General features: G+C 40.1%; 2 protein-coding genes across 3 annotated transcripts in view; both read left to right on the top strand.

The window, feature by feature from the left end:
* The window catches only part of AHRR (aryl hydrocarbon receptor repressor), a 90,698-nt gene extending 81,285 nt beyond the window's left edge, over positions 1-9,413 (top strand). For both annotated transcript variants that reach the window (XM_084508645.1, XM_084508644.1), the window contains exons 10-11: positions 989-1,130; positions 3,735-9,413. In XM_084508645.1, coding sequence (XP_084364771.1) covers positions 989-1,130; positions 3,735-4,854 — 1,262 coding nt within the window. In that variant the 3' untranslated portion in view covers positions 4,855-9,413. The remainder of the gene's footprint in view (positions 1-988; positions 1,131-3,734) is intronic.
* A 2,639-nt stretch (positions 9,414-12,052) lies between these two features.
* LOC311431289 (uncharacterized protein) overlaps positions 12,053-13,670 on the top strand; it is a 31,701-nt gene continuing 30,083 nt past the window's right edge. Inside the window, exons 1-3 of the mRNA XM_084508640.1 lie at positions 12,053-12,190; positions 12,545-12,620; positions 13,519-13,587. Coding sequence (XP_084364766.1) covers positions 12,546-12,620; positions 13,519-13,587 — 144 coding nt within the window. The 5' untranslated portion in view covers positions 12,053-12,190; position 12,545. The remainder of the gene's footprint in view (positions 12,191-12,544; positions 12,621-13,518; positions 13,588-13,670) is intronic.

Below are 13,670 nucleotides of genomic sequence, written 5' to 3'. Positions count from 1 at the left end.
ACAATTTGTGGAGAAAAAGCCTTGCTTTTTCTTTTCATCTGTTAGGTTTTCCATATACGAGAGAAAGGGTTTCTCTCATATACAACTTCTGTAAAAAATTAATAATTAGCCACCTCAAAAGTCAGTATTGAATCAATCTGTTATTTCATTGGGCATAAATACTATGATACTGTGATGCCAAGATTACACACATAAAAACAGTAAGAACAGTAAATAAGAATATTCAAAGTCCACTTTCCTAAAAATGGCAGCATTGAAATTAACAATATTTTATGAAAACCTTAATAATGATTGTATCTATCCTTATCTGAGGAAAAATGAAAAATATATTACCAATGCTACTTCCCTCAAAGATCAGAAAACAGAAGGAAAATTAAAATATATTGTCTATAAAATTCAAAATTTGCTTGCGGCTTTGACTCATACTTTTCCAGTGTTTGAATGTGACAATCCCATGAGAGTCTATGCTGTGTTTTGGATTTGTGCAATGGATAAAATTCTGATGGTGAGTCTTTTCCAAGGGGCAGATTCTTCTTGACCAGAGTTGTACTCAGCCTTTGTACCTGCTGGAAAACTTTAACTTCTTTGAAACCATTCCTCTGTCTTAGCCCCATTTTTCATTAAAGTTTTCCTATTGTTATAGTTATACAGCTGAGAGGGAAAAATGACAATGAAGTAAAAATACTGAAAAATCTTTGATTACAGTTTATGAGCTTCTAATTGCCACATTCAATTTTTCAAATTTTATCCATTGTGTAGTTTGCCTAGTTCTGTGACATATTTTAGCCTGTACTCTCCTCTGCTGATGATTCCAGGGAAGCAAACAAACCTGTGAGCATTCATCAGCTAAAAAAATGAAATGAAATGAAATGAAATGAAATGAAATGAAATAAAATAAAATAAAATAAAATAAAATAAAATAAAATAAGGTAAGAAAAGATATTTAAAACTGCTTGTGTTAAAATATACTTTCTTTTAAATTATATAGCAAAGAATAATGGAGAAAATGGCATTTCTCTAGTCAAAGTACAAACAAATGAAGATCACTGGGTCTGGGTTCAAGCTAACACTCAACTTCTGTATCGAAGTGGTTGTTCAGAATATGTCCTTGCCCAGCAGCAAATGTTAAAGTAAGTATATTTTCCATTACTAAAAACAAAATGAAACAAAACAAAAAAAAACATATTTTAGAAAAATGAATGTATTTTTTATGTGTGAGATTTAAAAAACAAAACAAAACAAAAAACTGTAGTGTCCTAAGAAAAGAGCTGTATGAGAAAGACTTTTTAAAGTTGTTGTTTTTTTTTTTTTTCATTAACAGATGAAAATCTGTTTTTGTCTTGTATCATATGAAATGGTTGTTATAATCCTAAATAATATGTTTTCATTCTTCAGTATTTTTTCCTTCTGAAATTGAGCATACATACATCTTAAAACAGAATACTTCAAAAGGAAACTGTTTTATTATTAATATGCCTTGGCTTTCTTGCACAAAAAAATGTATTTGGGGGTTTTGTTTTACTTTGCAACTGAGTGTCTTTGATGATTTAGTGCCCTGACTTTTCCTAACATCTGATAATGTTAAGCTTTTTTTTTTTTTCTTTTTTTTTTTTTTCTTTTTCCTTTGTGGATGGCAGTTGAGTTCATGTTTTTAGTTGTGGATGTTAAACATAATCTAAACAGGGATGCTCATATTCATTGTATGTTTCTAGATAGAAACATTTATCTGGCTGTAGGCTCGGCCTTGGAATGGAAGCTATATGCACAGACATGCATTCAAAGAGGATTTCTCCATTGGGTTTTCCCCTTTCCTCTCATAATGGCTTTTCCTCCTTCCCCTATGGGACTGTCTGTTCCAGTTCCTGTGAGCCTCGTTGAGGTATCTCTTCAAGCCAGTCTGAGGGAAGAGATAAGAAAGTGGATTGTGTGAGCAGGGGCCAGGAGATTTACATAGCCACCATCTGGCCTTGTGGTCACATTTGTCCGCTCTCTCTGTTCTTGTCCTTTTGGATGCCTTGCAGGTGGAAGAAATTTAAAAAAGTCTTTGGATTTCCACAGTAGATATCCCTGGCAGGCAGCATACCTCCCAGGATCTAGGAGAATAGCAGAGGACCTCCCATCTGAAGGTGGTGGAACTCTACCTTTACTGGGATGGGATAAATACTATTTTGCCATAGGAGAGAATGAACTTCTATTAAGGAGAAGATTAAATGTGCCTGTTTCTTGTATTCAGGTCTCTACTTCTAAATTGTTTTCTGTGTAACTAAGCAAGCTCTTTGATGTTGATTTGGTTATATTTTACATGTAGTGGTTAAAAGCCTTCATTTTTGCTTAATAGTTCCTACGGGTTAAGAGTTAAAAGAGCTGGCTTCACAGATGATACTCAGTTCTGTCCTGCTCATCTGCAGTAGATGCTGCCTGTTTTTTTCATCCTTACTACTACTTTTTGTTAAATTGCATGCTGTCTTCCTGGAAACATACATTCTTTTGAGAAGTTTCTCTAATCCACAGCAAAATTCTTGATTTTGTAACCCAAGCTTTTGTTACTACGTGCATATTGTCCAATCTATTTTCCCAATTAGACTATTTCCGAGAGTTAGTTCTGCAGCAAACTTTCATCGTATCGCTTGCGTCTCAAGGCTCTCCATAATAATATTTAGCAAAGGGCTGAAAATACTTAAAAAGAAAGAAAATACTCTCTGTTCTCAGTGTATGCTTATTACAGTGGGACATTTTCTCTTTATAATAACATGGACTCCCTCTACTGGAAATTCCTATACTTGCACATTGAGTTTACATTACCCAAGGAAAAAGTTTTTATAGCAAGATAAGAAAAAAGCCTTCTGAAAATCAATCCAGTTTTTTTAGGCTCAGTTCCTTACTGCAATGTCCACCTCTTGTTCTGACAATGCAGATTCATAGCATGGACTCTGCGTGTTTGGGAATTAGCACATTTGTGAATTCCAGGCAGATTCTTGACCCTGGAGAAGTGTTTTATCAAATACAGAAATACTAGGACAGGACACTCCATTAATGTTACTCACAGATATATATGAGTATTTCATCTGTGGGTCACTGAAAATGAATTCACTGGTCATCTTGGCAAATGAAAGGCAATATGAATTAAGTTAGACATGTGAAACAAACCTACGCCAAATATAAACATCTGTGACTATTCTGGACACTTACTTGGGCATTTTATTTCATCTAATGACAATTATTCATTCTTAAATACAGGACCCCCATGGTTCTTGCTCAAATTGCTTTGATCAGAAAGTTCTCATCTGTCAAAATAATTCCTTGCTGACAAAATACATCTCATCTAACATGCTATTTGCACTCTATCTCTAGACTTTTTTTTTTTTTTGCAAGAAAAATTGTTTATATATATTTTAACAGAATAATGACAGTGTAAGGTAGTTACCATATACCCTACATAATCTTCCACAGTATTTGAGGTCTTTGTGAACTGTGTGCCTGAGTAGATGTGTGTCATAATTTAAATGAAACAGTGCCACAGAAAGGTAGTTGTGCACACAGTGATGCCCAGATGCATGTAAACACTTTTCTATCTTGAACAAATACAAAGTTTATATGAACAACAGTAAGAGATATTAAATTAAAGACAAAATATTGCTCATAATAAATGTCAAACCACTCCATTTGTATCGCAGAAAAGATCCATTTAGGAACCTCTTATTGACCTTTTTTTTTTTCCCTGCTGTTATTGAAAGGGAAGAAGATGAACAACTGAAGATACCAAGCAGTTTTGCCAGTTTGAAAGGAAACCTGGACGGATTTTCCTATAACAGTGCCATTGAAACCCTGGGCCAGTTAAAGCATCTTAACTGGACAGCAGTAAAAAACGAGCAAGACAATATAAAAGTGAAGTTTGAGCCTCATACAAACGGTGAGTGTTTCATGCAAGAGGAATCTCTCAGCTCCAATGTATCAGTTTTAGGCGTTCAAAACAACTGCACCACAAACAACAGCTGGACTTTAAGAAACTCAGGCTCTTGTTCTATGAACCAGCGAATGAATGCGTGTTCAAACAGGAGAGCTGGATCATTCTACAACAGAGACCAAAGTTTCTTAAATTTAGCATCAACTTGTCCTTCCCACTGGGGGAGTGCAGAAAATTGTCAGGCTTACTCAGGCTTACAGCAGCGCGCTGTGGAGAGCTACGCTACAGACCACCTGAAACTGCAGAGATCGTTAATATCCTCAGAGCCTCTCTATGATGCAGCGTTTCCCTTGGATATGCCTATCAAAACAGAATACGATTCTGATTCGGAAAACATCGCTGATAACTACCTGACGTCGCAAAACCGAGCCTGGATGGACGACAACGGCGCAGCGAGGAAGCAGCTGTTCAGCTATCCCAACAGGGTGCACCTTAAAACAGAACCGGACCTCTGTCAGCAAGCGTCACCTTGCCAGAAGCCGAGGCACTGCCTTTACACGCCGCATAACTGGCAATGCATCGTAGCAAATCATCCCAGCAACCTCAATCTGAACAGAGCTTGCAAGGGTTTGCGTAACAGAGAGGTGGCCCCGTTTTGCCCCCAGAACTCCTCCACCTGCCTGGAAAGCCTGCCTGACCTGCCTCACTCCGAGTGCTACGGCCAGTTCTACAGCCCCGGTCCAGGGGAGGAGAAAGAGCAGAGTAATGAGTTTTTTAAAATGCCATGTGAATATAAAAACCCCTGCTTGGTTCAAGCAATCAAGCGTGAGCCCCTGGATTCCCCACCGTTGTCCAGCAGTGGACAGAACCGAGCACATGTGAGCTTCCCTGAAAACACATTAGCAGGTCCTGTGCCTCATAAACCCACTGAATGTACATTCTTACAATAGATTTTATAGCATTGGGAATATTTATAATGTTACAGGCAAGAAGAAATTGTAGAGTCTCTTCCAGTTGGGTTAAATGAGTTACCAAAATTTAAAGCCAGCGGAAAGATTTTAAGTGTGTGTGTGCGTGTGTGTGTGCTTCTGTGTGTGGAAAAAAACTTGACACAGATGCATACCCCCCCTCACACCTTTACACACAGCCATTCTCTTAGTGATCTCTGAAAAGAAAGAAAGATAAAACCTCAGATACAGAAAAATAATCAGTTATTATTGCACAGGTGTACTTGCTAATTTGTCTTCATCATCCTTCCTTTCTTGTTTGCAGTTCTGTAACAAGGTCTAGCTATTTCTGTTTCTTGCCTTTGTTCCTTTTTTTTTTTTTTCCTTTCAAGCTGAAGTGATGCCTTTGTGGAAAGACAAAATGTTTATGGTTCAGTGTGGCCAGAAGTTTACCTCTGGAGATTTTTTGGTTTTATTTTTAGCCACTCTAATAAGAAGCATCAGCTATTCCTTTATCTCAACATTAAATTAATGACAACAGGCAAGGGCTTCCCAAACCCAACTTCTTAACATAAAAGGATAGCATTAATTCAGAGAAAACACCATTCATAAAATGCATTAGAAGTTATTTCCCTTCAAACTGAGGTTTTTCCCATGTTTCCTTGACAAGACTGTTTTAGTACACATATTTTTCCATTTTAAAGCCTTCAGGCTTTCATGTTGCTGTTTGAAAGACTGAACAATGGGATGTTATCCACTTCCATAAAAGAGCTACAAAGGGCTTTTAAATGTACGTGAGAAGAAAATATTTCTCCAATTATTTTCCTTGCTCTCACTTGTAACGTTAACAAAGGAAATGCACTTTTAATTTTGATGGTATCTCTTTGACTGATAACAGCTTGTTAGTCATCATCACCTGACATCAAAAATCAAATCCCACGCAAAGATTAGAAATGTTATGTTCAAAAGCAACCTCATTTCATCCCCAAAAGAAAATCTTAAGCTCACGGAGAGCCAACTGGATTTATGCACCAAAGTGCTTTTGAAAACAGATCCATATGCTTTCCTTTGAACCCAGACAGTCATTTATTTCCACTTTAAAAAAACAAATCTACAACTCTGTTTTGGTTATTGTTGTCGTTGTAGTTTGACTCCTGCACTAATTTTTGTTTTAAAATTGCACTATTTCAACTTTATATCGCCTTCAATTATATAAAAAAAATCATCATTATAAAAAAAGCTTAGATGTATATGTGCTTTCTGAAAGAAGCCCTATAATGAATGTTTTCTGTTTCAAAATGTTATAAATGATTATATTGTCTTTATCCCTACTAGCCACTAAAGGCATGGCTTTACATGCCAGCGAAGTGGCATGAATTTCTCCCTGATGCTATGTGTACATGGGCTAAGTGTAGTTTTCGGGTAAGGGGATGGTTCTGCACAAGGAGTGGCACCTGGGAGCCTGCTCTTCTCCAAATCTGGTAGAAGTCGCTGCCTGAACGTTAGAGTTGGCAGCAGTAAACAAGGTGCATTCTCCGCGTGTCACTTCTGTGCTTATGGACAATGGTTTGATCTGAGATGCTGCACTTTACACAGAAATGATGGAGACACTCACTAAACTTCTGATGGCTGTCCTGCACACGGCAGTATTCACCGCAGAGAGGGAAGAGTGGGCGAGAAAGAGGGGCAATAATATCCTGCTGCAGCTCAAGTTAAATCTGCCGTAACCCAGCTGACCACACTCAAGCCAGGAGAACATCTCTATTTATGCCTGAGGTATATCAGCTCCCTGTTGGCTACGTGCTGCCTCTTACTTGAGACTGTCTTGGTCTCCTTGCCTTAGTATTTTCACCGGTGGGTACGGTGCAACAGCAGGCCCCTTTCAGAGGTGAGGCTGTAAGGGTGGAATTTACACCACGATCAGGTGAATCACCATTCCCTTCACATAACATTAAGCCCAATCACACAATCGTTCTGGGTACTCACGTCAAGTGAGACTCCTCATTTGGATCGATGTAACTTGACTGTAAAACACTACTGTCCTCATCTGGAAGTGCTGATGCCATTTTGCACAGCTGAAAATGGTCACACCGGCTGCAACTTTGTAGGGGACTTTGCCACTGAATGCCTTGTCTGTGCTTAGAAGTGCTTCCTAAGTAGTTATTTGTGCATGACTACAAAAGGAGAACTATTCCAGCCCAATTTCTCTCTCCAGTGTGGAAGTAGCTTATGCTAACAACATAAGTTCTCTTAAAGATCTTTCTGTTACAGAAAAAATGATATTTTGTTGGTGTAACTTCATCTACTCTCAGGCTCTTCTGCTCTCTTGTGGCTGGGATTACTTTTCTCAGGCTCCCAACAAATCCAGTCACATTTTACTCCTCTTAATTCACATTGCAAAGGTAGATGAAGGTTCTGCACATAGAAGCTGATCTGATACATGAGGTGTAATGGCCTTCTTCTAGGAGGACGAACTAATGTGTCACTTCAAAGGAGATGTCACTCCCTAACTGCTCCCTGTGCAAATGTGGTCAGGTTTCCTTCCTTACCCTTCCACAAAGTCTGAATCCATGAAAAATGTAAGGTAATGTACACTTATGCCATGCATCATGTCTGAATTTGTCTCACTTATGTTCTAACTGACTTGTTACTCCTGGTCTCACATGAAAAAGGCTTAGAGGTAGGGTTCAGGATGTTTTCATCCAGTGGCATTCAGCTTTTATCCTCAATGAGTGGTACTTGTACCCCCAAGCACAGCCCTAGGGTCTGTGCCCTTGTGCTTTAGGCGCCTCCCAACGCATTTATCGTGACATCGACAAAATTCTTCTTGTAGAACAAGTGCCCCTTCAACTGCTTGCTTGACACAAACTTGGAGCTTCCAGGCCAAAAGAAATGCCTTTCTTTCCCCAGTGTGTGCCTGATGCCTTCTAGCACCTGACTGATGACAGCATTCAGACTTCAGCCGTACACTCTCCGGAGCTGGCGAGAGAACAAACTCCTTAATTCTGGTGTTTTTAAGCTTGTGAGGTAAATGGAGCGGATTTTCCTGCTGCTTCTGATGCTGTTAACACCAGCGGCTGAAACTGGGGCAGACTTCCGCTGTAGAAAACACTATCAATAATTCATATTCCCTTTAGATTGGGATGCCCAAACAGAGCTTTTCTGAGAATCTGAAGAGAATCTGAACTCTTTGTAGGACTGACAGGCTTCCTACCACTTGACTGTAATACAGTAATGTTTTAATTGCCCTTCATTAGAACATAGAGATGGATTCTTAAAATCCTTCGAACTGAATCTCTTCTGGATGGCATAGGGAGGCCTGACATTTGTGCGTCAGCCAGTTCAGAAAGACTTTTGCTGATGATCCTCAGTACTGTATTCAGATTGACAGGGCATGTGCAATTCTCCTGGAAATTCATAATGCTTAAAATACTTCAGTGGAAGTATTCCACTTAAAATACTTCAGTGGAAGGCATCAAGCCTGAGGCAAGGAATAGTCTGTGGGTTAAAATCAGCTTCTGCTGCCTGGAAGCCTTGTTTAACTCCTGTTGAAGCCATATGGGAACTTACGTAGGACAATTTCACCCAGGGTAGTTATTTCACAAAAGCCATTAATTTGTCTTAACAGAGTATGATATTTTAATTAAAATTGTAAAAAGATACCATTTCTCCTGCCTATGAAATAATAAGTTGCTCAGGTAGTCAGAAAACCCACCTAATTCATTTTCTTTCAGTGTCATATAACTAAGAAACCCACACTCAGTATGATGGAGGTATATAGAGCCTTTGCCCTTTATTTCTTGTCTTCTCATTCTGTTCTCTCACTACAAAAAAAGATCTTCCCCTGGAGTTTCTCCCTCTCTTAAGCCTTGCAAAAATGCTCTGTGAAATCACTTGTCATGATTGAAGCAGACTTCTGTAACATGCACAGTGAGAAAAGGAGCTCTCCAGGTGGCCACACTCAGGCTGTAGTCACAAGGCTTTTATTTAGCTGAACAAAACTTGTGGAAGAGAACTACCAGTAGTTTATGTCCTACCATCCTGACAAGTAGACCTTTGAACACAGATGACACGTATCCTTGCCAATATAAACACACTTTCTCCTGTAAAGCTATTATATTTTTTTTCTCTTCCCCTTAAAATGTACCATGCCTGTTTCTCCCGTTCCTTCTCACTTTTCACATTGCTTTTTTTTTCCCCATCAGCTATGTTTTCTAAATTGAGTGACCACATTTTCTCAAAACTGATATTCTTAGTTTTTAGATTTGTATTGGCTTTGCTCATATAAACCTGTTCTCAGATACCCTGAAATCTGAAGCAGGTCATATATGACCAGCAATTTTTCTGCTATGTTGAATGCACGTTGATAAAATTTTATCATATTACAGGTTTTATCAAATTAAAAAATGTCCAGACATAAATTGAGATAGAATCCAGTTTCTTTAATTTGAATTTGAATTTAGTTATAAATTCAAATGTAGTTTGAAGTATGTATTTCATTTAACTGCACTGAATAAAATCATCAGTGACATGCTAAGAAATATAGTAAAAAGACAAAAAGTACTCCTCTCCTCTCCTCTCCTCTCCTCTCCTCTCCTCTCCTCTCCTCTCCTCTCCTCTCCTCTCCTCTCCTCTCCTCTCCTCTCCTCTCCTCTCCTCTCCTCTCCTCTCCTCTCCTCTCCTCTCCTCTCCTCTCCTCTCCTCTCCTCTCCTCTCCTCTCCTCTCCTCTCCTCTCCTCTCCTCTCCTCTCCTCTCCTCTCCTCTCATATGCATATTCAAACACTTGCCTTAAGCAAAGGCTTTCTTTGAGTGAGTGTTTGGGTGGAGAGTAAAACAACATTATTAAGACAATTTTTTGGGAGAAAAAAGATCACACTGAATGATGTCATACTGTCAAGGTGTTCTGTGACTACAGCATTAACTCTCTACCTGCTATCAATAATTCTGTACTCCAGAATCATGTCCTTATTTTTTCTGCAAAACTGAATTTGTTACTCTTCAACCTGAACATAATTTCTTGAAAAAAGAAATTGGGTTGAGGTAATTCAGTGCTAGCATGTGTCTCTCAGTCAGACTGAAAACATCATTCTAGGAGGCTTGAAGCCTCCATTTAATTAATTAAAAAATGAATTAAAAATCTCAAATCTCAAAAAGCAGACAAAGTTCTGGGCTAGAAATCTCCATTTTGCACAGGAGCTCATCACAGGAATTTCACCACCATTCTGCCCCCTTGTAGGGCACACCTTGGTCTCGCCCTTCCTTTTCCCATCGCTCTCCTTTCTGAACCAAATTTCTTCCTTTTTAACTTTCGCATCGCATCCTTCCTTTGTTGATTTAAATCTGAGATAAGAAGAGGCGAGCAGCAACACTGTGGTTTGTTTTCATTTTGATTTTTGTCTTTCTAAGAAATAATTCCAAAAAGATGCAAGTTATCTCAGTTCTCGGCAACATATCAAGTCTTCTTGCTACTCTCATCATAGTTTGGATGATTCTTCCTCTACGTGGCCAACAGCCTTCCTTTCCTCTTCTGAAAGGGCTCTTCCTCACACTCCTTCACCTCTTCCCAGGTTCTTAACGAAGCCAAAGAACACTTTTGTCCTTAAAGGTAGCTGTGTCTATCAAAAAGCGTCTCCTTTTTCTTCCTCTAGCTTTTCTACCTTTGTGACTTTATAGGACGGTACTTTGCAGCCTCCACCCGTTCTGCTTTCTGCCTCCGTAGCTTTATTTTTACTCAGGCACACTTTAAAAGTTTTGCCAAAAGAACAATGTTATGCAGAAGTGCAATGCCCTGTTTCTTCCCCTGCTCCTTTTGAATAAGACAAAGGTACTGGCAGAAGTCTTAGTGTAATTACATCTCATAAAACAGAAAAAAACTCCCTTTGCTGGGGAATCGTACTCTATTCAGGCAGCTCTATTGCCAAGAAGCTGTGAGCTACCACCAGCAGTTTAAGTCTGTAAGTACACACCGCCAATTCCTTTTGTGTTCAGACCTGGTCTCTTTTCAAAGATGTAGGAGCCTGCTTTCTCCCTTTTTGCTCCTCTCATTTTTTATTTTTATTTTCCTATGTGCATTTATTCTTTCACTGTGCAGTTGCACTTTTAATATGTAATTTTTTTAAAAAGAAGAGTATGGAAGCACTGTTGAAAATGTACAGCGAGTCCCTTTTAGGTTCTGAGGTCAGAACTGCAAAGAATTACCAAGGGGTTTAATGTGACTTTGTATCAAGGCTTCTGACTGTTACAGAGATGCCCATGAAAATCATTAGTACAAATAATGCGATTTGTCTCAAAAAAAGGGGGCACAACCCGGTATCAAAACCTGCTATGAAAAATGGCACTTCCTAAACCAAAACAGTGGAGAACAAGATAAAATAAAAAGTGCACGGAGACCTGCCAGCATCTTTGGCCTACCTGTTTTGTTTTTTTACCTTAAAAATGGGTATTGCTCGATCCCAAAGATTAAGGGAACAACGTACCTGCACAAACATGGCACGAAAACCTACCGATTTGTGCAGGTAACATGTGGTTTGCCCCCAAATTGGGCAGGCTCGCCGCTTAGTTTTAAGGCTGGCGAAAATTTCGGCACACAACACCCTAACCGCTCGCTTCGGGGAAGCAAATTGGACGGCTCCTGAGGAATCATAGCCAGGAAGGGAAACACTTTTGATAACCCGTGGTGGGACCCCTACCACTTCGTGCACTTTGTGCTGCTTTGTGTACAGTTATCATAGACTCCGAGAGCTATCTGTAGCGGGATAAATAAAAGCAGGCAGTAAAAAAAAAAACAAACGTGGGTTTTATATTCTGGAATTTTGTTAAAAACAGGTGCACTTTTGTGTTGTTTTTTGGTTCTTTTTTTTTTTTTTTTTTTTTTTTTGTACTGTTTTCTCCGTCTGCTTTTAGAGGAACCTTTCCCGTGTATTTCTTAAATTATATTTTACATTTATTTACCAGCCGCGGACGTGTAAAGTTAAAACAGTCGGAAATAAATAAAGAGAATTCTAAAGATTTGCATTTAAAGCGAAGCCCTGACGAGAGTTTGTGCTCCCTCCCCTCCCCTCCCCTCCCCTCCCCTCCCCCTCCCCTTAACGGGCCGGCCGGGGCAGGCTGAGGAGAACGGTTGGGAAGGGAAGGGGGGGGGGGGCGGCAACGGGGCCGCGCGCGCAGCCGCCCTGCGCTCTGATTGGCTGGGGCGGGCGGCTCGGCCGTTAAACGGTGGCGGCGCGCGGCGGCGGCGCCCGTGCTCGTGCCTCTCCTCAGTGCGCGGGCAGGAAGCGGAAGTGACGCCCGTGCCGGCGGCCGTTGGGGGTCGTTACCGGCCGGGGCCGGCCCGCTGAGGTACCGCCGCCTCCTCAGCGGGAGGGAGGGAGCCCGGGGGGGCGCGTCCTGTCCTCCGCTGCCTTTATTTCCCCCTTTTTTTAACATTTTATTTTAATTTATTTTTATTTTTCTCCGTGGAACGATTCGAGGAGCGCGACCCAGCGGGGCAGGACGTTATTTATTTCTCGTAACCGCGGGGAGGGAGGGAAAAAGAATAATAATAATAAAAAAATCCCTCTCCTTTACCGGATTCATCCGACCGAGGCACGGCTCCCGGCCCCGATTGTTCGCCGGAGCGTGGCTTTTAAACAGTATCTCTATTTATGGTAGCTTTTCTTTTTTTTTATTGTGTGCACTGAACCGGTTTTGCAGGATGAGCGCCGTGACTGAAGATGTTAAGCCAGAAGATGCCAAGCCGGAACCTGAGAAAAAAATATATTATTGTGAAGTGAGTGCTCTTCTCGGTGGCTTTTCAGAATTGCGTACTGAGATGCAGTCTTCAGGCATGAAAAATCACGCTCCGAGGAGGTTGGGCAGATCTAATCCAGCTGCAGCGTGGCAGGGTTGTGAGAGAAGCTGTTAATGCTGGAGAGTAAATTGGCCAGTTGCTTGTCTGGTGTTGTGAATGCAGTTTGTGTTTGAGTAGGTGCAGGTGTAGTGTAGTGGTTCTTAACTGCTGCTGTCTTTTAAATCTCTGTTAGCTATTTCTTACGGTTTTAAAGGCTCTTAAAGGCATGCTTCTCTGTGTCAGAACTTAAGTTTCCATATATCATGTGTTGTGGTAGTACTGAATTGTTTTCTGGTGCGGTGAACTTACAGGACAGTATGTCAAGAACACTGACAATATTAGCCTATATTAGTCATTGCTTTTTGATAATTAAACTTGGTAAAAATTGTAGATCTGTGTCCTCTTCAATTATTGTGTTGGTCTGTGGATCCTAATGAAATGCATATGATGTCCTATACTTTTTATGATCCTGTTGGTATAACAGTGAACAGGGTTGCAGTTACTCTGGAACACAGTTGTGCTTCTATTCCTTTCTAATCATGTATGATCATCCCTTTCTGTTGGCTGGAGGAGTTCAGGCAACTAAGAATCCAACAAGTGGAGGTATGAGGGGATGGGTAGGCTCTTATACCACCTGCTATATTTCAGTATGCATTCAAGTACTGTTTGAACAGACCATTTCAGTGCTCTGCTCCTAATGTCATGCAGACTGTGCTGTTTAAATTGAAGATCTTGAAAATCTTGCTCTAGGAGTAGGTTTATTTCTAGTTCATACAACTTGCTGGCTACAAAATACCCACAGCATAACTGAAGATGTGCTTTCAACTTCTCTTTCTAGGTTTGTAAAGTTCCATGTATGAGTTCTATAAGTCTTCAGTCACACTACCGTGGTGCGAAGCATAGAAAGGTAACCTTTTTCCATGTTATGCCTATATGTAAATTTAATGTTAAATATGGGATTCTTGCAAAGTTCAGTACCTGTTTTTGTGT

This window comes from Aythya ferina (assembly GCF_964211825.1).
Source record: "Aythya ferina genome assembly, chromosome: 2".
NCBI classification, from domain to species: domain Eukaryota; kingdom Metazoa; phylum Chordata; class Aves; order Anseriformes; family Anatidae; genus Aythya; species Aythya ferina.
The sequence above is the reverse complement of the archived record's forward strand: the minus strand, read 5'-3'. Positions and strand labels throughout refer to the sequence as shown.